This window comes from Callithrix jacchus, chromosome 11, assembly GCF_049354715.1.
Source record: "Callithrix jacchus isolate 240 chromosome 11, calJac240_pri, whole genome shotgun sequence".
NCBI lineage: Eukaryota > Metazoa > Chordata > Mammalia > Primates > Cebidae > Callithrix > Callithrix jacchus.
Window position 1 is genome coordinate 85,504,234 of NC_133512.1, and position 22,274 is coordinate 85,526,507.

The 22,274-nt window shown below is 35.6% G+C and overlaps 1 protein-coding gene across 2 annotated transcripts in view; it reads left to right on the forward strand.

Moving 5' to 3' along the window:
- Window positions 1–22,274, forward strand: part of MDFIC (MyoD family inhibitor domain containing) — an 88,814-nt gene that overhangs the window by 42,016 nt on the left and 24,524 nt on the right. For both annotated transcript variants that reach the window (XM_009002727.5, XM_035254186.3), the window contains exon 4: window positions 13,472–13,747. In XM_009002727.5, coding sequence (XP_009000975.1) covers window positions 13,472–13,747 — 276 coding nt within the window. The remainder of the gene's footprint in view (window positions 1–13,471; window positions 13,748–22,274) is intronic.

The window sequence follows — 22,274 nt, forward strand, 5'->3', positions numbered from 1 at the left end:
TATATTATTCCCAATACTTTTCTTTTCTTAAATTTTTGAACAAGCGTTAATGCAGTTGAAATTACTTGTTGCTCTCTGAACATTTGCCTTCTTTCTTAAGAGAGTACAGATTTTGTTCAGATGTAGGAAAGTCAGGGGAAAAGATTTTGATTAGTTTCAGCTAGTCACAGTCATCCTGTTCCCTTGCCCGTGATTGGCTTGGGAGTCAGCCTGTGACTCTGTGCTGACCAACGAGATGCAAGAGGAAATCTCCTGGAGGGTTTCTGGGAAAGAGCTTTTAAATATTTTTAGAAAAAGACATTAAGGGAGAATGCCCCCTTTTTTCAAGGCTTGATGTCATTCTTTGATGAAATGCTTGAAGCTGCATCATAGACTCATAACTATGAGGGCAACAGTCAGATGAGAAAGTTGATATGCTGGAGATGACTGTAAAGATATAGAATCTGTGTCTTTCATAATATAAAGCTGTGAAATTTATAATACTAGAGCTGCCCTATTTTTGGATTTCCTGTTATGTAAAATGATAAATATTTGTTAGTTTTAAGAGGGGCAAGTCTTTACAAGATTGTTCATTGCAATGTCCCTTATTCCTAGAACGGTGCCTGGCACCTTAGAATATAAAAACAAATATTTTATAATGATGTATTTAAGTCAATTTGCAGCCAAAGTTACCTTGAGAGATTTAGTAGATTTTAATTGCACAATTAGAGGAAAAATATTTGTGTAAATGGTCTCAATCATATTAATCTTTTTTCTTTTCCTTTTTTTTTTTTTTTTTTTTTTTTTGAGTAAGCCTCTCTTTGTTGCTCCGGTTGGAGTGGTGCAGTCTCAACTTACTGCAGCCTAGACCTCCCAGTCTCAAGTGATTCTGCCACCTTAGCCTCTCGAGTAGAAGAGACCACAGGCACAAGCCACCATGCCCAGCTCATTTAAAAAAGACAGGGTCTTGCTATGTTACCCAGGCTGGTGTCAAACTTGTGGGCTCAAGAGATCCTCCTGCCTCAGCCTACCAAAGTGCTGGAATTACAGGCCTGAGCCACCATGCCCAGGCTTAATCATGTTAAAAATCTTAAAATGTGGTTAATGAGTTTGTCTCTTTATGCCATTTACAGATGCTTATATGTGTCTTTGAGACAGAGTCTCATTCTGTCGTCCAGGTTGGAGTGCAATGGCGTGATCTTGGCACACTGCAACCTTCGCCTCTCGGGTTCAACTGATTCTCTTGCCTCAGCCTCCTGAGTAGCTGGGATTACAGGTGCCTGCCACCATGCTTGGCTAATTTTTGTATTTTTAGTAAAGACGAGTTTCACCATGTTGGCCGGGCTGGTTATGAACTCTTGACCTCAAATGATCCACCTGCCTCGGCCTCCCAAAGTGCTGGGACTGTAGGCATGAGCCACCACACCTGGCCTGCAGATGCTTATATTTTACTTAACATTTTATTCCCAGAGAGTTTAAAGTTGTCTCGCTACTTTGATAAAGACAAAATCTAAAATTCATACGCCCCGAATTATGCTCCAGAAAATTAAAACACGGGGCAAGATTTTAATCTCAGGAGAAAACAAATGAGCGTAATGAGAAAATAGTGTCATTTTTACTTATTCATTTACGTGCTAAAATTTTTCATTATGTTTAAGTTATAATCTTTGACATTAAAAACATTTAAAATTCATATATGTGAATCTGCTTCTGCAGGTTTGAAAACTTTTGTTGCATAATTTATCTGAATATTGTTGTTTGATTAGGTGGGATAAGCAGCTTGTTCATTACTTCTTTATGGAGGAAACTCCCCAGGATCTTCTATATGGTTTGGACAGGCTAATTAGCACCATCCTAGTTTTTTTCCTAAGCCAATTCTTAGAACTCTGCTTGCATTCCTAAATTATCAACTTATGTCAGAGAGAGGGTCATCTATAATGAGAACTGTTATTAGAATTAAAGCCAAAGATTTCCTTTTCTCCGGCTGCATGTAAAGGGAATTTATGGAAGCCCTTTAGTGACAGCTGCTCACCAATGAACTAACTTCAGGGGCTATCAGCACTACTGTTAAAGCTTCGGAAATGTATAATAATAGAATTGATTTTCTTCTGATTTACCTTGTGTATACTACGATAAATTAATTTACTTTTGTAAATGTTCAGTTAGCAATCTGTATGTTCCTCTACCTAATTCCATATCTTCTAACTGGAACTTCATTTGCATACCCACTGCCGTAATCTGAAGGATATACTAGTTTCACTTGTGTATTAAGTTGGGTTTGCTTTTATTACAAGGAGGAAAAAAACAACTTTTAGATACATAATTTGACTTTGACTTTTCTAATGCTGTTTTCAAAAAGGTTACTTAACTAGTATTTTTGATGCATTTCTCTACACATAGTATGATATCTGTAACTGAATCTTTAATTCCCTTGTTACAACAGAGTGAATTTCTTGAATCCTTGCTACAGTTCCGCCATCCTCATATTATGCTTTTACAGCAATTCCCTAGACTCATGAAGGTGAAGGATGAAGTTTATAATGGTATTGAATACCAAACTGTTGCTTGATTTATTCAGGAAGGTTGTTATATTCTGGGATCAAGTGACAGCTTAAAAGCTAGTATAATTCATCATCATCAGTTAATTTTCGCTGGGTGTCCACTGGGTGCTGAACAACGTACAAGGCTCTTTGTCAGCATACGTGTCTGATAAGGTTGATGGAATTCTAAGAATATAGGCCCTTGTCCTTAAGGAACTCTATATAATCAAGGCAAGTCAGCAAATGCCCAGTATTGTCAAACTGTGTGCACAAAATGCATGCAATTAAAAATACTTTATTTTTGTGAAGGGTTTATGTCACTAAGTTGAGGTCCCAGACTCAGTATCTTTACTGCTACCAGAAGAAAGGGATCATGTTGGATAGACCAAGAGGTTATCTACTATGGTCTTGTTTTTGGCTGATCAACACAGGTATGTGTGTGTAAACATGCAGATAATGTCGCAATGTTTCTACTTAATGAGATCCAGTGATTCCTCACACAAACGTATGTGTACTTTTTTCCCTAGTGAGAGACAAATCAAAGTCACATCCAGATGAAGCATCTAGAGCTAGTGTCATCTTATTCTGCAGACCTCTAGGTAATGTTTGTTACTCCTCTGAAGTAATTCAGAATTCTGACCTAAATCAAATTTGGATGGAGCCCTTCTTGATCTTGCAGCATATGGCTTAAAACACATCTGAATAGACAGATTGTAGGACAGCCACAGTGTAAACTGTGAAGTACAGTGCTGGTCTAGGGAATGCATTGTATTTCCCTGGCCAGGGCTGGTACAGAAGCTGATATGGCCAGGGACTATCATAAGCATCTTGCTGTTGAGTTTCTTCCCTAACCTTGGTCTGGGTTCTGTCACAGTGGATTTGTTTACTGCAGGATTATCTGCCAAGATGATTCCCCTTGTTTGATGCCCTTCATAGCCAACTCCGAGAAGGGGTTCAGGGAGGATTCCCTTGGAGGAGCCTCAGCAGTGCTTTCCTTGTTGGTAACAAGGACTTGGATTCAGATTGCCTTAGGGTGGAACAGTCGCAAGCCTTTATTTGCTAGGCTAGGAATGTTTCTAGCAATACAGTTTCTTTATGAGTTTTGTTGATTGCTTATCCATCCTTATTTTTTGGAGGTAGCAGTAGAAGACTTCGTTTTCTGGCTACTGGCTCCAAATTTGTGTCAAATAATGATCTTTGACTCTGGTCCCTTGCTTCAGCACTTTTGTTTTTGGGCTCTGGGCTCTCCATATCTTCTTTAGTATCAATTTAATAGCTTCCTGTCACTAGCTCTACTTCTGTGAGTGGTGAGGCTTGACATGGATTGCTGCACCCTCACCAGAATTTACCCCTTGTGAATGAATTAGCTGAATGACTTAAGGGCAGTGAGTGGGGGAGGCACTTGGGTGAGCCTGGGGTTTCAGTCTTCAACAGCTCAGTCTCCTCCCTAATATTTGCTGTTCCATTATCCAGCATTTTAGTCAGCGCACTAAATTCAAATTGTAACAAGCAACTTGGCTGCTGAAATTCAGCTAACATGTATATGATTATCTTAACTTTAGTGGTCCCAGATCCCTTGGTAGTCTGGACTACCAAGACTGTTGCTTGGTTTGTACATGTGTGAGTTGCACAAAGGCACGTGGGGACTGAACTCCAGTTCTTCCTTTACTCACCAGTCCCTGAACCACACTAAGCATGATTTTTGGAAATGTGTCTATACAGAGGAGAGGACCTTTTTAAGTTTACACAATAACAAATTTACTTGCATGTTGCTGGCTTTGGCTGTATCACCTATAGGTTAAAAACAGCTTTTAATAAAGCTGTCTACTTTTTGTAGTTGGCTTTTACTTCAGCTAGTTAGAATGAAGTTTATTATTTTGTTGTAGATATTTCTAAAGTCCATAAGACGTCTAATATACCAATACATGGGCAATTTTCTGCAGAGTACCCTGAAGCTCCAGTCTTAGCCTACATATTCCAAGAACTGATGAGGCTTGTATTAACCAACCACTTAGCTGCTCTTTAAGATTAAGTGATGGTTTTTCAGGTTAGGATAGAGTGATCCCATTGTTTGCATTCTTGCCTTTATTTAGCAAGCTTCACATTTCAACAATCTACTTCTGATACAGCTGTTTTTATTAGGTCAGATTTCTTGGTTTAAAAGTTTTTGATTTATATTCTTGTCTTATTAGACAGCCTGAATCACACAGAGAAGGCTAAAGATTTCCAAAGGCAGGGCTGGGTCTGGGACCTGTATCAGAAAGCTGATCTGCATCTATCTAAGTTTCTCAATATGCATATTGAGTTGAAACCTAAGAGTGCTGCATGCTTCTTAATGGGAGGTCGTCTTGCATGCTTTGTAGCCTCTAATGCTTGCTTTTATCCTCAGATGAATGACAAACTTGGCTTTACATCAGGCCAGCTATTGTATGTCATAATTTCTAGTTAACGTCTCTGGATAACAAGCATTAGAGACAAACTAAACTAGGAGGGAATACAGTGTATTTATTTGTTTTCTTCATTGGTTTGCTATCTGAGCATGTTTTGGTAATACATGCAGATCTTAAAACAAAATGATGAGTATTCTCTTTAAAAGCATTTACGTTTGGTTTACTTTACTATCACGTCATAATTTTTCTGAAAAATGAAAGAAAATATTTGTGTATTACCTTGAAAAATGTTTATTTGCCAAAAGGTTCTGGGCTGATTTATAGAAAGAAAAAAAAACTAATAACACAGAATTAAAAAACCTCGAAAGACAAAAAGTAAATCAGGAAGAAATGGGGAAATTTATATAGAGGAGAATAAGGAAAGGGAAAGACAAGGGCAAGGGGCTGGAAAAGTAGGCCTCCCCATACATAAGAGTATATGTTACTCCTCTCATTGGCAACTGAAGGTCGTAATGTGTGGGAGGGAGGGAATGTTTAGGGTAAGGGGTGAAGTAACTTTTGCAAGACAGAACTGGGAAATACTGACTCTAGCATTCAAACTCTGGTTTGTCTTGTTCAAAATCTACAGGTTTACCACTGTTTATCGTTGCCAATATCTTATTTGAGGAAAGCTGTTTGAGAAAGGCTTATAAATTATTACAGATACAACAGGTCACCAATTCATCCTGGATTGCCTGGGACAGACCTGGTTTTAAAACTAAAAATTCTTCATCCAAGGAAGCCCCACTCCACTCCACCACCCACTTAGTCCTGAGTAAACTGGGATGGTTGGGCAACCCTATTTGGCAGCCTCCTAGCCATGATTAGGATGGAAATTTGGCAAAATTGTAAATAATGGTCTTCAGATGGCAAAGTAGATGGGATTTTTTTTTTCTGCAAAACTACATGATATTGGCCTGGCATGGTGGCTCACGCCTGTAATCCCAGCACTTTGGGAGCCCCAGGCGGGCGAGTCACGAGGTCAGGAATTCGAGACCAGCCTAACCAACATGGTGAAACCCCTTCTCTACTAAATATACAGACATTAGCCAGTCATGGTGGCGCGCGCCTGTAATCTCACCTACTCAGGAGGCTAAGGCAGGAGAATCTCTTGAACCTGGGAGAAGGAGGTTGCAGTGAACTGAGATCACTTCATTGTACTCCAGTCTGGGTGACAGAGTGAGAGTCCTTCTTAAAAAAGCAAAAACAAAGCAGAAAAACAAAAAACTTCATTATATCATTATCATACCTCATTAATAATTAGACCTTGCATTGTAAAGATTGTCAGCTTTCTTTTTCTTTTTCTCTTTTCTTTTCTTTTTTTATTCTTTCTTAAGACAAGACCTCCCTCTGTTACTCAGGCTGGAGTGCAGTGGTCTGATCATGGTTCACTGTAACCTTGCCTTCCTGAGCTCAAGCCATCTTCCTAACTTAGTGTCCTGAGTAGCTGGGACTACAGACATGTGCCATCACACCCGGCTATTTTTTTTTATTTTTTGTAGAAACAGAGTTTCACTGTGTTGCTCTGGCTAGTCTCCAACTCCTGGGCTCAAGTAATCCTCCCACCTCAGCCTCCCGAAGCACTGGGCTCTGTACCCAGTTCAGATTGTCTAGTTTCTAAGATCCACTGTAGCTGTTGATTAAGCATCATTCTTTCTACTGTTATTAAGAGGTTGTTTATATGTTACTAATAGATTGTTTAATTTGTAGCTGATCATCATTTAAACATTTCTTTGAAATTTGGCGTATTTTGAGCCATTTGGGCTAAGGGCAGTTAATGTATCATAGATATATATTATATATATGAATATATATGTATATATGAATATATGTATATATATGAATATATATGTGTGTGTGTATATATATATATACATATATATTCATATATATACATATATATATGAATATATATATATATATATTCATAGTACATAGTTGTTAATAGGCCTTGATAGATGCTATTAATGTTTTACAGAGTCCCAGCATTAATTCTGTAGCTTAAATAGGATAAAAGTTAATTTCTTATGGAACAGTAGGAAATGAGCACTACAGGTCAGTGAGAGAGGCTCCCCTCCTTGCTGCCATGCAGATTCTTTTTGTTTTTTTCTCTCCAACATCCCTTAAGATATTTCACTCAGCTGTGGTCAAAATTGGTTTGCTGCCAACTGCAAAAAAGAAAGTAGAGAGGGCACACCCAGGTTTTAAAGCCCAGTCCTAAAAGTGGCAGAAATAATTCCAGCTCTCATTCCTTTAGAGAGAACATGACTACATAGCTGAACCTAACTGCAAGGAAAAACTGGGAAATGGGACTAGCCATGTACTTAGGACAATTGGGAAAATTAATTTGGAGAAGCGTCTGTCACTCCATACATTATTTAAATATGTTTAAGTACTCTCTAAATGTTCTTTATGAAATGCAGAAAAATTATTGCCTCTCTAAACAACATCTAAAGTTTTATCCTTTCTTTGGGGAGGGTGGGGTTCTACTTCCTGTTGTCATCTGGAGTTGTACTTCCTTTGACATCTGCAGATTTATTTTGCAATCATTAAAACTGAACTAATGTTAAAAATTCTGTAAGATGTGATATAATCATAAAACAATTGCCTCCTATGCGAGTTCCCAGCCAGGTAGTTATAGAATTTGACTGGGATCCTTAAACTGATCAATGCTCCAAAAATGTCAGGATCCCAAAATGTATTTCAGTAATTTAAATATATACATCAAATAAAATTAAGATGGAAAATATGATCTTATAAAAGAGTCCAGAAGCTCAAGAGGTAAAGAAAAAAAAATTTAGAAGGCCCTTGCAGGGGAACTACAGAAACAGATACAGAAAGTGCCAGGAGCTTCTAGACTATGTCAGTATTAGGATATGGGGTCCATACAGGGCCTCCATGATGAGAAAGACTTGGATCAAGTTGGTGAAAAAAGCTGGGTGTTAGGATGTTTATTTTAGTTGACTTTAGCCTAAATTCACTTTACATAGCAATAAAAAAGATAGTTTTATCATATTAGTGCATATTGAAGTAACTTTTCATCTTCCTTTTAAAGCTGTTGTGTATATATAGGCATATTATATATATCATATTTGATGTATATTACATATATATATCCCCTACTATCTGTGTGTGTGTATATTTGTCCCATTGTGACCATGGAGTGGCAAGGTCCTGGGCACCAGATAAAGCTTTGTTGCTATCCCTGAGGAAAGTCATTTAGTTTTACACCAAGTCATTTTCCCCCTTCATATTCTACATTGAATATTTTGTTACTGACTATTTTACATCCTGAGCGTTTAATTTTGATTTTTTTATGTGTACAACAACCATTTAAACTGAATAGCATGAGAATTCTTTTGTAATCTTATTAAATCTGACTTGTGTAAAGAGACCAGTAGCTGAAGATGATTTGCACATGCTAATAGATTATACGCTATAGCAAAACGTTGCTTTATATTGCTACTCTAGCAGCTTTGGTTTCAAGCATAGTTATTACTAGCTACAATATCACCAATTTTTTAAAAATATATATCAAAAGAAGTTCATGCTATTGACTCATTTACTCCCATATTTATTATTCTTATTGAAAATCACTAGACCTAATTCTATTGGTTTCCTTCCTGATTGAAAACATTTGAACCTAGAAAGCATAGTATTTCTTAAGACATTTATAACTATTCATCATGGATATTAAAATTACAATCATGCTGCATTGTGTCAGCAGTGATTTTTTTTTTCCTAAATTTTTACACATATGGGAAGCGGGTGACCAATGCTATCCAGGTTTGAAGATGCTGAATGGTCTTATAAGTGGTATTTGAAATTTTGATGTCTGTTGCATTCATTACTGAATGTCAAGAATACATGGGTTTTTTTTTTTTTTTTTTTGCTAGTATTATAGAGTACATTTAAAATAGGGTCTTTTGTAGAAGCACCCATCCTGTTTAGAATGATATAACAGATGCTGAATGTTCACATATCAAACAAAATGCCAGCTTTCTGTAGAAAAGAGGTGTCAAAAAGTTTCTTTGTACCTTTAACGCATGTGATTATGTAGTACAAAATGCAGAGTTTGTAAAATTTCTTGAATATACAGGCAAAAAAATGAATAATTCAAAACAACTCGTAAGTTCTACATTCTATTGTCCCTTTATAACGCAGGCAGAAGATAGCAGTGCACTCCCAATAGAGCTGAATTTGCACAAGTTACACCTCTGAAAATGCCAGATGGTCTATGGTCTACTTTTGAGAGCTGTCATATATGTAAAGATTTGAAAAAAGAAAGACAGCTGAATGAGAGCAGTGGATCATTAAAGGGAGAGCGAGGGTCCCTAGGCATCACTTGTGTTTTAAGAAGCATTGTGTCGTTTCCATATTAGCATGCTTTTTTTTTTTTTAAAGCCATACACAACTTTGACACAATAAGGAGGAAATCTGTTTAAAGTCAAGTGATTGTGGTTTAATCGGTAGGGCATATTTGTTCTTTATTTGAAAATAAAATCACGTTTCCTACTTGGTTTTAACTGTAATTTTACCATAATTCATTCAAGTCATACCTATAAACAGTTATCAATAAAGTTAAATTTAATTTTTGTTGAGATAGTTAATGTATTTAAGGCTTACCCAGTTTTGATTACGTACTACATATGTCTGGCAAAATTATTCAACTAAGAAATTATTTTAATTAAAAAAAATGGAGTAAAGGGATAGTACTTGATTATCTGATCATAATCCAAACTATATTGAAAATAATTAGGTGACAGTGAAACAAAAATAATGTACTATTACTTATCTGCCAACAGAAATGGATATCATTTTGAAGACTGAAATGTAGATAAATCATTAAGAATGCATGAGAATAGCAATTCAGCCATACCTAGTAATTTGCAAATAGTCAATTTTGATACCAGAAAAAGGTCAAATATGTTAATTTTAGAATTTGGTAGCAGGATACCAGTGTGTTTTACCACTCTTTATTTATTGAAAATGTTTATTACATAGTAATTTTAAATTTATTTTGGATTATGAAATATGACAGGACGTTTTTGAATGACAAGGAATCTCCTCAGCATTGGTCAATGACATTTCAACTTAATCAGGCTCTCAGATTGCTTGAATTGTTCTTTTCAGAGGAAAAAGTGGCCCCAAACATTCCATCTATTTGGTGAGATTATTAGAAAGTGCTCTGAAAAGAACACCAAATTAGGTTTAATTGGTTTTTTTTTTGGCATCTTTTTAAATAGATATGTATAACTAGCTTTATGTCCAATAACAGTCATTAGAATGTCATTCTAGTTGATACAAGAAGTTACAGAAGCAGCAAATTAATATCTAAATCCAACGATTGCACACCCATGAGAAATAGATCTCCCTTTTGAGATGCTTTGTTGATTTTGGTTATAAGAAGGGCATATATAACTGCTAAACAGATGTCTACTTTTAGACTACTATTCCTCTTTATCACTAAATAACTGTAAAACTATAACAGGATTTTCTATATTTTTATAAATCAGATAATGTTAATAGACTTGGTATGAAAGTATGCATTTAAATAAAAAAATCCATCATTTTTCTTGAAATATGCTTATAAATGAGTAGAATGTTTTGATATGTTACAATATTTTTCTTTATAGCTCATAGGATATATGAACAAAACTTGAAGTAAACAATGGCTTACTAAAGACTTACTCAGATGCAAACTGTCTTATTTTTTTCTGAAAAATGTTTCAAGTCCTATCTAATCCCCATACTAAAGATAATAAGCTCTCTTTAGCACATTTATCAACCCCATGTATAACTGTTATAGGTTTACATGCAATGCCTTTTCCAAGTGGAACGATTCTTCATAGTCTTATGTAACTTGCATTTCATAATTGCTCATAATCGTGAACAGAAAAAAAGACTAATTAAAACAGCAAGTTTTAGATTTTGAAATTCCAGGAAAGTATAGCACAGTAAAATTTTCACAATGAATTTTTTGTTGTTGTTGCTGGTGATTTTGCTGAAAATCTGTCATTTATAGCTTTGCTTAAAATTCATAAAATGAAGGTAAATCATTTTAATAATAACCTTATTACTTAACCAGTGTGAACAGATAACTTTTGGGGAGGCCATAAGGGCTTTTAGCTGCAAAAATCTTGACTAATTTCAATAGAAAATAAATTTATTAGCAGCACATAGATGCTCCCAGAGTTATACAGACAAGGATCATGTCCATCCATTCAGCAGGGCCTTTCTGTTGAAAATCCCACTGCTGTAGCACTGGGCCACTGTTTTGCTAGGAAGTGGACACCATAACTTGTCCCTCACTGCCAAAGTCAACAAATACCTCTTCATTGCCTGTGCTGAGAGTCTCCACCACCCTGGTGTGGCTAACAGCTTGCATTGATCACTTCCAAATACAAGCCATACTTATGTCCAGTAGAACTTAGGTCACATCTTTGTCCTCTAGCTCCAGAGTAGCCTAGGGATGTCATAGAGGAATTTACCTAACCGCACGAGTGTGACCAGAAGTGCTGGACACCACAACACAACACTTGAATATTCACCCCATTTGTTTTATGATTCATTGGCTAAAGAATCATATTTGTTTGTGCTTATGCTCCTAAAACAGTCTTGTCCATTTCCACTTTAAATAAAAAGTTTTGTCTTTTCTATATAGGCATTTATTAAACTTGGAATTTACATGTACTAATTATATTAATTACATGATACCCAAATTATATTGTTAATTATATAAATATTATATTTATATATTTAATATATAATGTATATAATATATAAATAGTATGAAATATGTATATAATCAACATAATTGTGTCATATGTTTATATAAACATTAACATGTTATATCTTGCTATATTAATATTTATGTCAATATTAATATTTAATTATTATGTTTATTTATACAATACATAAATTAATTATACATATTAATTATATTATACCCAAATATGTAGGTGTGTGCATGTCTACCTAACATTAATATATGAGTCCCATGTTTGGGGCTCAATAATTTCATACTCAATAATTTCATAAGCTTCATTGGCTTATATGTCTCTGCTTTATCCAGTGCCGTATTGCTTTAGGTACTGTAATATAAATATCTCGTAAGTCAAATCCCACAACCCTCTTTTCCTTTTTAAAATTTCCTTGGTGTTTCTTGATTACTTTTCCATTTAAATATTTGGATCAGCTTGTCAAATTCCAAACAAGCATGTTGGAAGTGTTATGGAACTGGCATTAAACTGGGGAGAATTAACATAAGTAACATATTTATACTTTTTCCACTTATTTGAGTATCTTTTATGCCTTCCAGTCTTGTTTTGTAATTTTTGCCATAAAACCTCTGCCCACTTTTTTCTAGTTTCATTCCAAGATACGTATAGCAGCTTTTGTTTGTTCTTTGGCTTACGCTTTCTTTTTTTGCTATTGTGAAGAGTTGTTTTTTTGTGTGTATTTGTTAATTGGTTATACTATTTCTGTATAGGAGCATTGTTGATTTTTATATGAATCTTTGTGTATCAATCTCACTAAAATTTTGGACTTTCAGTATTTATAGTCTCTTAAATTATCCCCAGAACATTCAAATCTGTGCATATCTCAAAAATTTTGTTTATTCCTGTCTAGAAGTCGGATGTATTAAATTTCTTTATCTTGTTTACTGCCTGTGCTATGATCTCCTGTGTAATGTTGTGTAAGTTGTGTAAAGGTAGACATTCTTTGCTGGTTCCTGACCTCAGGAGGTATGTCTAAAGTCCTGACGTTTAATTTTGGTAGATATGTTTTATTAAAGAAATTAGCTTGTATTCCTAACTTTTCATAACTCATTTGTTTAAAAATCAAATTAAAGAATAAATATGGAAAAGATTTTCTTCTGCAGGATTTACAATGGGATTTTTTAAAGAAAGCACTATATATCTCTTTGTATTGTCCAGCTTTGAATACCAGAACTTATCATTTCTTTCCTTTTATTTGGAAAAAACAATTGAGTTGTTTATTAGTTGTAGTAGTGTTGAGATAACACTGTTGTGTCTATTGCACAAAGAGGGCCCAGCACATAGAAAACAATCAGTAAATTATATTTTCTCTATGTCTAATTGAGTTGTTTATTAGTTGTGGTAGTGTTGAGATAACACTGTTGTGTCTATTGCACAAAGAGGGCCCAGCACATAGAAAACAATCAGTTTTCTCTGAATGAGAATTACCTTTTCAGATTTTTAACTTAAATTTCCTTTAAAACCACCCAAAACAGCATTTCTCTGCTCCGCTTTTTATATCCTTGTACAAACCCACTTTTGATGAGCCCGTTCCCATTTTTCCTTTTAGTAAATCATGCTTTCTCTATGTCTATGCTAATATTTTTCTTCCTTTCTTTTCTTTGTTGCCTCGTCAGTATTAGTATCATTGGTAAAAACCCCAAATCTCTGTTACTGAATGTGTTTTCATTATGTGAAAATATTAGTTTATTTTTCTGTAACTGGCTGACGTTTTTCTGTTATTTGTTTTTTTTTTTTTTAGCCCAACCTCAGCGCTTGCCTCAACTTCAGACTTCAGCACAGGCACTGAGTGATGAGGAAATAAGCAAGATAAAGAACGGCCACACAGGTTTGAGCAATGGAAATGGAATTCACCATGGGGCCAAACATGGATCCACAGATAATCGCAAACTTTCAGCACCTGTTTCTCAGAAAATGCATAGGAAAATTCAGTCCAGCTTGTCTGTAAACAGCGATATCAGTAAGAAGAGCAAAGTAAATGCTGTCTTTTCCCAAAAGACAGGCTCTTCACCTGAAGGTAAGTTTGAGATATATGTAGATTTTATTTGACCAGATGTAAAATAATATTTTCTGGTAATTATTTGATCAAGCCAATATAATTGAAGAATCTTGCTTATCCTTCAGACAAACAGGAATTTTGGTAAAATGCAGATTAACTTCCCCAAAGGAAAGCACAAGTTAGAAAAGGAAGCAGTGGCAGCTGACATCCTGCTTTTAGATGATCGTCTTCTAGAGTGAATAGTCATTACTTTAAATATATCTGCTATACTTCTTTTTTTAATGCCACATTTAAAAATATAAATACAACATTTCGATGGCATACACGAGTATGTGTGTGTGTATTTTTATCCCTCCCTGATGCAATATGTTATTCTATAGTTCAGAGATAAGATTACCTGCTTGTATTTTTGTCTTGCAAATCAGTTCCTAAATAGACAAAGTTAAAATGAGAGAACGATTAGGTAATTTTCACACTCTTGCCAGGGAATGGGCCAGGTGATTTCTGTTGCTTGATTGACCAGCATCTTCCAGCCACCATGTTGGCCAGCACCGCAACTACCTCCACTCCCATCACATTCCAGCCTCACTGTGCTCTGGTCACCAGCTCCTCCTTTAGAGGCACTTGGCTGTGTTCTCTGTCCCCTGGGGAACTAATTATTACCTCTTCAGTTCTGTCTCAGCCTGCCCTTGGCCGGGTTAAAGGCAGGTTAAATACTGTGAACCTGAGAAAGTTTTTCTTTATTAATCAAACAAATTGCACATGGTGACAAATTACAGACTCCTTTTACATGATTCATTTTATGATATTAAAAAAATAAAAATCTCCTCTCATATTTAAGGATCTGAATTTCTTTTAACGTATCCATGGTCCTCTGGTTTTCCTCCTTTTCCCTCTTAGCAGTTATTGGATGTCTAAAGTCTTGAATCTGTTATATGTATCTGATATACATATATTTCTCCTTATTCCCTTTTCCTTTCTATTTTGCTATGAAATCTTAAATAAGAGAAATTCTGTGGAATGCCTCTGTGAAGTTGGTCATGCTAATTCATAGAGATAAATTGAGTTGTAAATAGGAAATCGTATTGAGAATTATCAGTAATGAGTGGGAGAAAGGATATTACATTTTGGCTACAGGTGTCTCAAACTCAACTGAGATAAAGTGTTAGGTTGATCAAATGATATGATAATAAATGGTCTGCATAGTTCCAGGTCAGTGACACTACTTTCCAAACTAATTAGATTGAAAGGGACTTGATTGACACTTTAAAATGAGTTTGACATGTAAGCTGCATGGTCATCTCTGAAGCATAGGTAGGCAGTTAACTAAACCGGCTCTCCAAGGAGTTGGGAAGGCAATGCAATTTTCTTTAGAGGATCTTCGCTTCTAGGTGATTGGGTGAAATAATTGAATGCAATTGAAATCTACTTGTTTTATACATTTGAATTTACTTACTATGTCCCTAACCTCTTATTTTCCATTTGATATTTACTTATTTTTGTATTACAGAATGGTAACATTTGCATATCAATCCTAACTTGAAATAGCTTATGCAACTTTTATAATTTTTGTTATTATTGTTTGCCTTTAATACCATGTCTGAATTTATTTCTAGTGTAAGAATGCAGCTTTATAAGTAACATCTTAAGGAGGAAGAAAATCACCAGTATGTGACTGAGATATAGTTTTACTCTTCCTCTTTCTCTTCCTTCTCCTTTCTTCTTCCCATTCCTTCCCACTTTTTCTTTTTCTTTCTCTTCTCCTCTCATGCTCACTTTCACACTTATGGCCTATCACAGAACTCTGGATAAAGGAAGTCTCTTGTAATCTGCTTTTATCACAAAATATGTTCCAGATTGGGTTGGGGACACGAGGAGCATAAATACAAATGTAACTGTCTAAATATATTTTGCAAAGTCTTACCCATATCTTCACTGTAAGACTGCAGAATTTAGGCAATTTAGGTTTCTTTTATTGCGATTGCTTGAATCTAGATGAAAATTTCATTGTCCATATTTTTCTCAAAGTTGGATGTCTACATGATTTTTCACTATTTAAGGTTGCACTCTAAAATTTTGTTGTTTCTTCTGACTTTCAGTTTTGAAGTTATGTTTACTCTCTGGCAATGTGCTGTAATAAAGACCAAAACCAAAACAAAACAAAAAAATCTACTGAACTGGTAGATGGCAAATTAAAAGGAAAAACATTCTCAATTTTGCCACCAGCTTTCTAGGGGACTTGAGTTTTTATGGGCCTACTTTTTCTGTGAAATGAAGGGTTTAGATTAGATAATTTTAAAAATTCAATTCAGTTCCAAGATTCTGTGAGTCTCTTTTTACAGCACCTGCTTTACTCTCAGGATAGATCTCTTGCTGTATAAAAGATGTGATCTCTTGTTGAGGAAACACCTCACACCTGATGTGTGGAACAGGGCAGTGGCAGAAACAGTTGTGGGGGACAGAAATAGCACCTGAATTTCAGGGGATCCATATTCAGAACAGTAAGCCTCAAATAGGCTTGATTTATTGTGCAAACAAAAACGGGTGGAAATTATTTTTTATAAAGCAATAAGAATAAGGGCATTTAGTGGCTAGGTGTCTTAGTCTGTTTGTACTGCTATAACATAATACCTGAGACTAAAGGCTAGTCGAATTGGCTCATACCTGTAATCCCAGCTCTTTGGGAGAGCTGCCAGGGAGGATCACTTGAGGCCAGGTGTTCAAGACCAGCCTGGGCTACACAGCAAGATCTCATCTCTACAAAAAAGAAAAAAATATATCTAGCTGGATGCAGTAGCATTCACCTGCAGTCTTAAATACTCAGGAGGCTGAGGTGGAAGGATCATTTGAGCCCAAGATTTGGATGTTACAGTGAGCTATGATTGTGCCACTGCATTCCAGCTTGGGTGACACAGTGAGACCCTGTCTCTAAAATAAATAAATAAATAGATAAATAAATAAATAAAACACTGAGACTGGATATTTGATGAAGATCAGAAGTTTATTTTCTCTCAGTTTTGGATTCTGGGAAGAGCAAGATCAAGGTGCTGGCAGGGTAGGTTGTCTGGTGATGGCCATTCTCTGCTTCTAAGATGATGCCTTGTCACTGCATCCTTGGAAAGGGAGGAGCGCTGTGTCCTCCCATGGCAGAGAGCAGAAGGGCAAGAGACCAAAAACTGCATGAAGCCTCTTTTATAATGGCCTTAATCTCCTTAATGAGGGAGAAGGCCTCATGACCAAATCACCTCTTGAAGGACTTGACTTACCTCTTAATACCATCACATCGGCCATTCAGTTTCAACATGTGGGTTTTGGAGAGGTTACATTCAAACCACAGCACAAGGCTTTTCTCACTTTTATAATTTTTCTGCTTCACATTTTGTTAAATTATCATCTTCTATGCCTGTTCTTTCAACAGCAAATGGACAAATAGCAAACAAATAACAAACTAATATTAACTAAAATTATCAAAAGCAACTAATCATGCCCACTTTGACAATGTTTTCTATGTCGACATACAAACATGGTGCTTGTGGTTGTGATTTTCGTACTGCATATAAATTATATCAACAACTAAGAGTTTTTTTGTACCGATAATGGAATAAAATATTTAAAAATTTTTTAGTGTTTGATTAACAACACTAAGGGTGTCTTTGCTAACCAGCATAACAAAACACTGCTAAGATGTGATCTATACCAGCCATAATTGATTCTGTGGGTTGGCAAGATATTTTAATGTGTCTTTATCTGTGAGTGTCCTAAGGCCTGAGAGCAAAGAGGCCTGCACTTCATCAGGTACTTTCTAAGCCATGTTGATTCATATAATTAGAGTGCCTTCTGGGTGCTACCTGCTTCTCTCACATGAACTCATTTAGTCCTCCCAACAACATGCAATTCTGTGAATTATATGAAATTATCTAATTATAAAGGAGGAAACTCAGGCACAGAGAAGTTAAAGGAAACCACCAAAAGCAACAGGTGCATGATAAAATTGAGATTCAAACTCAGGCATTCTAGTTCCACAGTCCATGTTCCTAACCTATTTGCTATTTTGTGTAACTGAATTTTTCTGAGAAAAAGGTAATTTATCTGACATTTAAACATCACATAGGATGTTCATGGGTTACAGCTGTGGGCCAAAAAGTGATGTTCTTATTAGTACACATTTGCCTCTTGAAGCCCTTCTTACCACAGTTTTAAAAACAACTCTCACACCTGTGCTCTCTGTTTTTCTTTTCCTACTAGATTGTAAATTCCTGAAAAGGCTGGACTGATTCTGAGTCAAAAAAAATCGTTTTAATGGGTGTGGTGCCCAGCATAAAGGCATTTGTAGAGTCTCTCAAGAGTTAATAAATGATACAATGCTCTATTCCAAATCACTTTATCCTACTCTTCCTTGAAACAAGCCCTGGAAAATAAAATGTGTGCTCATAGTCACACAAAAAAATGTTCTTTTAAAAAGTTCCATTTTTGCAATAAAGGAAAAAAATCCATGTGGGAAAAAATTGCATGTTTTATTTAAAGGTTATTAAATCAGTAGATTTCTACTTGTTTTGTATAATTAAATATTTTCATACATACTTTAATTTTCTGATTGCATCACCCAGGTGGAGAGTTTTAAGACAAAATATTTAAGATTCTTGACCTTTGAAATAATTATAGTATAATTTAGTATCATATAATATTCAAATTGCCAAGGGTTTTCATTAGATTCAAAGACACTTTTCTTATCTTAGGAATTTTAAATCCTAATGTGTTTTACATGTGCCAGTTACATCTATATATTTTTATAAAAATCAAGTTCCAACAAAATACTTTTAAAGAGATTTTATACTTGCTAGGAATTTTTGATAGTTAATTTACACTCCATACTTGATATTCTATATTTAGAATGGATAGAGAAATATGTATCTAGTCCTAGTATATCATTGAACATAAATGCTAAACAAGACAATGAAGACCATTATACAGATGGAAATAACTACAATCATCTATCTTTAATCACATTGAAACAGTATGGTGTAGTAATTAGAGCACAGACTCTGAAACTAGTCTGGTTGGGATCGAATATTGGCTTTGTTAGTAACCAGTGATGTGTCCTTGGGCAGGTTACTTAGTCTCTTTTTGCATCAATGTCTCATCTCTAAATTGGGGATATTATTAGTACCTACTTCATAGGATTGTTATGAAGAAGACTCAAATTGGTACTGCTTAGTGCTTAGAATACCTACTGGCCCAGATGAAGTGTTCATTATGTGTTAGCTGCTGTTATGATCATTAGTATTAAGGTTCACAGCGGGGTCAGGAATGTTAGCTTTATGGAAAAGTCAGTGCCTGAATGGGGACCTGAAAGAAGACAAAGATAGTTTAGGGAGTTGGGAATAGAGGGAGGCATTCAATGCCAAAGGATCTTTTTTTTTTTGAGGAGGGGGGTGCTTTTCTTTTTTTTAACTTTAATTTTAAATTCAGGGGTACATGTGAAGGTTTGTTAGATAGGTAAACATGTGTCCTGGGGGTTTGTTGTATAGATTATTTTATCCCCCATATATTAAGCCTACTGCCCCCTGGTTGTTTTTCCTGATGCTCTCCATCCTCTCACTCCTGTCTCTGAAAGTTCCCAGTGTGTGTTGCTCCTCTCTATGTAAACTCATGAATTTGTATGTTTTATTCAGAGAACTGTAAACAGTTTGCTGTTGCTCGGAAGCTAAATTAGTAGAGAAGATACTAGATGAGTAGGAATGGACCAGTCTATAGAACCCAGGATGCCCTGTTCTTCTGAAACTATTAACATCACACAGATCTATATGATTTATCTAAAGGATATCATATCCGATATATACTTTTTGGAAAATTGTGTTTTCTTTTTTCTCTGTAATACAAAAATTCCATGATTGGAATTATATAGAATCAGGGTCCTTTCTTACATAGCAGTATTGGCTACAGGTAAGAAAGGACCCTGATTCTATATAATTCCTGCCCTGCCATCTGGACTCTGATTGCCTATGCAGTATTTTTGTACATTAATAATGAATTGTTATCAAAAAGGAAATTATGAATTGGTTTTAGATGTCTTGAACATGGGATGCCAATGAGCTCCACAGGAGACATTTGGACCTATGGAAGGACTGAAACCCAGTTCATATTTTACAAGCTTTTTCTGCTTTCTTTTTTTAAAATTATTTTTTGGTTTCTAAGGTCTATGACCTTACTTTGTTTTCTTTTTAGGCTTTTGCTTCTTTATTTTTTTGGTGCATTTTTTTTTCTTGCATTTATAACAAAACAGCTTTTCAGAATATGCCAGAGGGATAGTGCATACTCCCCACCAGCAATAGTACAGCCAAGATTCTCCAGGAGACAGTCTGGGTAGGGCACACAGCTTTAAAAAAGGATGAAGCAGAATTGGGCAGGACAGTTAGAAAAACCCATAAAGTGATTTCACCTCCTTCCTTGTGAATCACTGGTAAAATGGTAAAAATATCTTTCCTTGACCTTACTACTTCCCCTTCCTTTCATCATTTGCAAACTCCAGGCCTAACTCCTTGCACTTGGAATTGTGCCTCCACTGTAATCCATAGATGTGTCTGTACACGTCGTCAGGTGAGACACTGCCGAATGCCCTTGTTTCTTCTCTCCCCTCAGCCTGGTATGTTCTCATAACTCTCTTTGCATTCTTGATCCCTACACATTTTTTTTTAGAACTCATCTTAGGCATCATCTCCTGATGACCCATTTTGGGCTAATTGCCCCTCTTTTGGGTCTCCACTGCATGCTTGGGGCACAAAATTATACTGAAGTACATCTATTAATCTGCCTTTCTGTATTAAAATGTAATCTCATTGAAAATAAGATTCTGTCTTACTCATTTTTTAATGTTTAGCATACAGCCTAGTGCCTGTCTTATACAAGTTCAGTAAAAAGTGAGTTAGGAGTGTCAACTGGAGAACCGGACTTGTTCTTTGCCACTCCATAGATGTTGTGGTTTAAGGGAAAGGAGTGGCTGAAATCCTTGAGGGAGAGAATGTGAAGAAATAAAAGGAAAGGCAGATGTTGGAGCTAAAAGACATACAAAGAGAGACTCCGCAGAGGGAGGCCTGGAACTCAGAGCTCCTACCTCCCAACCCCATTAAGTTTTCTCACTGTTTCATATGGTTTTCAAACAACTACATATTCCTGAATTTTGAAGCTGGGAAAAGAAACTAGAAAGATAAAATTGAAATTGAGTTGTTTGTTGTTAGTTGCAACAGCATTGTAAAATATTACATTCATTTTTTTCCCATAAAAAGCATCTCCATTTTGACTGTAATCATAGAAGTGCTACAGTAGTATTTTAGTGGAAAGATAATAATAGGAACTCATGATATGACCATAAAAGTTATAATCAGAGCTTCCAGAAACAAATTTTCTGTGACTTTGGCAAGATATGTCACTGCATTCCTCAAAATACTTAATTTGCTTGGATGATGTTTTGTTTTTTTATGTTCTGTTTTCTCAGGCACAGTGCCTTCCACCCCATGTCACAATAATAGTGTGGGCGAAAGGTTTAGAATTCTGCTTTCCAATGCAATATTTGCTAGCTCTTTGGAAAACAAGACTTCAAGAAATTTCACTGCTCAGCCAAAATGTTAAATGGAAAAATAGTAATACAATGAGGGGTGTGTGTGTGAAGAGTAGGCATGATCAAAGTTGACTTTATCAAAGCATAATCATTCTACACATAGAATTCATTAATTTTTGTTTCCTTGAAATATTTAAATTAGCTGGTTTTTTTTTTAATTAAAGCAATTATCCATCAGAAGTATTTATAAATAGTACATATTTCTGTAGGGCCAAAAGTAAGCATTTTAGTACCTTTAGAGTTTAGGAAAATAAGTTACATATGTAGTTTGTTCTCATACCTATCTATTTGGTGAGAAACAAAGAAAATATTTTACAAGGTTCTGAAAAATATGTGACTTAATATTGAAACATAGAGATAACTCAAAATATGCCTCAAGGCTCAGAGCTCTTTTTTTTGTAATAACAATTTACAGGCCATCTTAGAGAAGAGATAGAAGCTATCAGCTATGTATGGACTTCATTTACGTATGGACAGACTTTTGGTTTTGTAGACAAGCTGTCTTAGGTCACTGCTCTGGCAATTCACTCAGGAGCTCAGCATTCACTCAGAAGAGGGGTGGGGAGCAAATAAAACAATGGAGATACAGATAGATTGTCCAGGAAGTTTTGGGGTGTGGGGTAGTTGGATGCAGAGACTATTTAGAAACCAAGCTTCAGAATCATGGAAAGAATTGAATAAATCTTATGATCCTACTAATGCACCAAGGTTTTGTTTTGTTTTTTAGTACAGTGATGAAATGTTAGGTGATTTTATTTATTTTTTATTTTTTTAGGTCAAACATAATATGTAGGCACAGGAGCCAGGCTGGAGATGAAAGTTTGTTCTTGAGGAATTCAACCCCAAGTGCTGTATCAAGTGCAGGCAGTAGAGGAATTGAAGATTTACTTTGGAGTTTCAGGATTAAATCAGTGGTCATCGTCCAGAGCT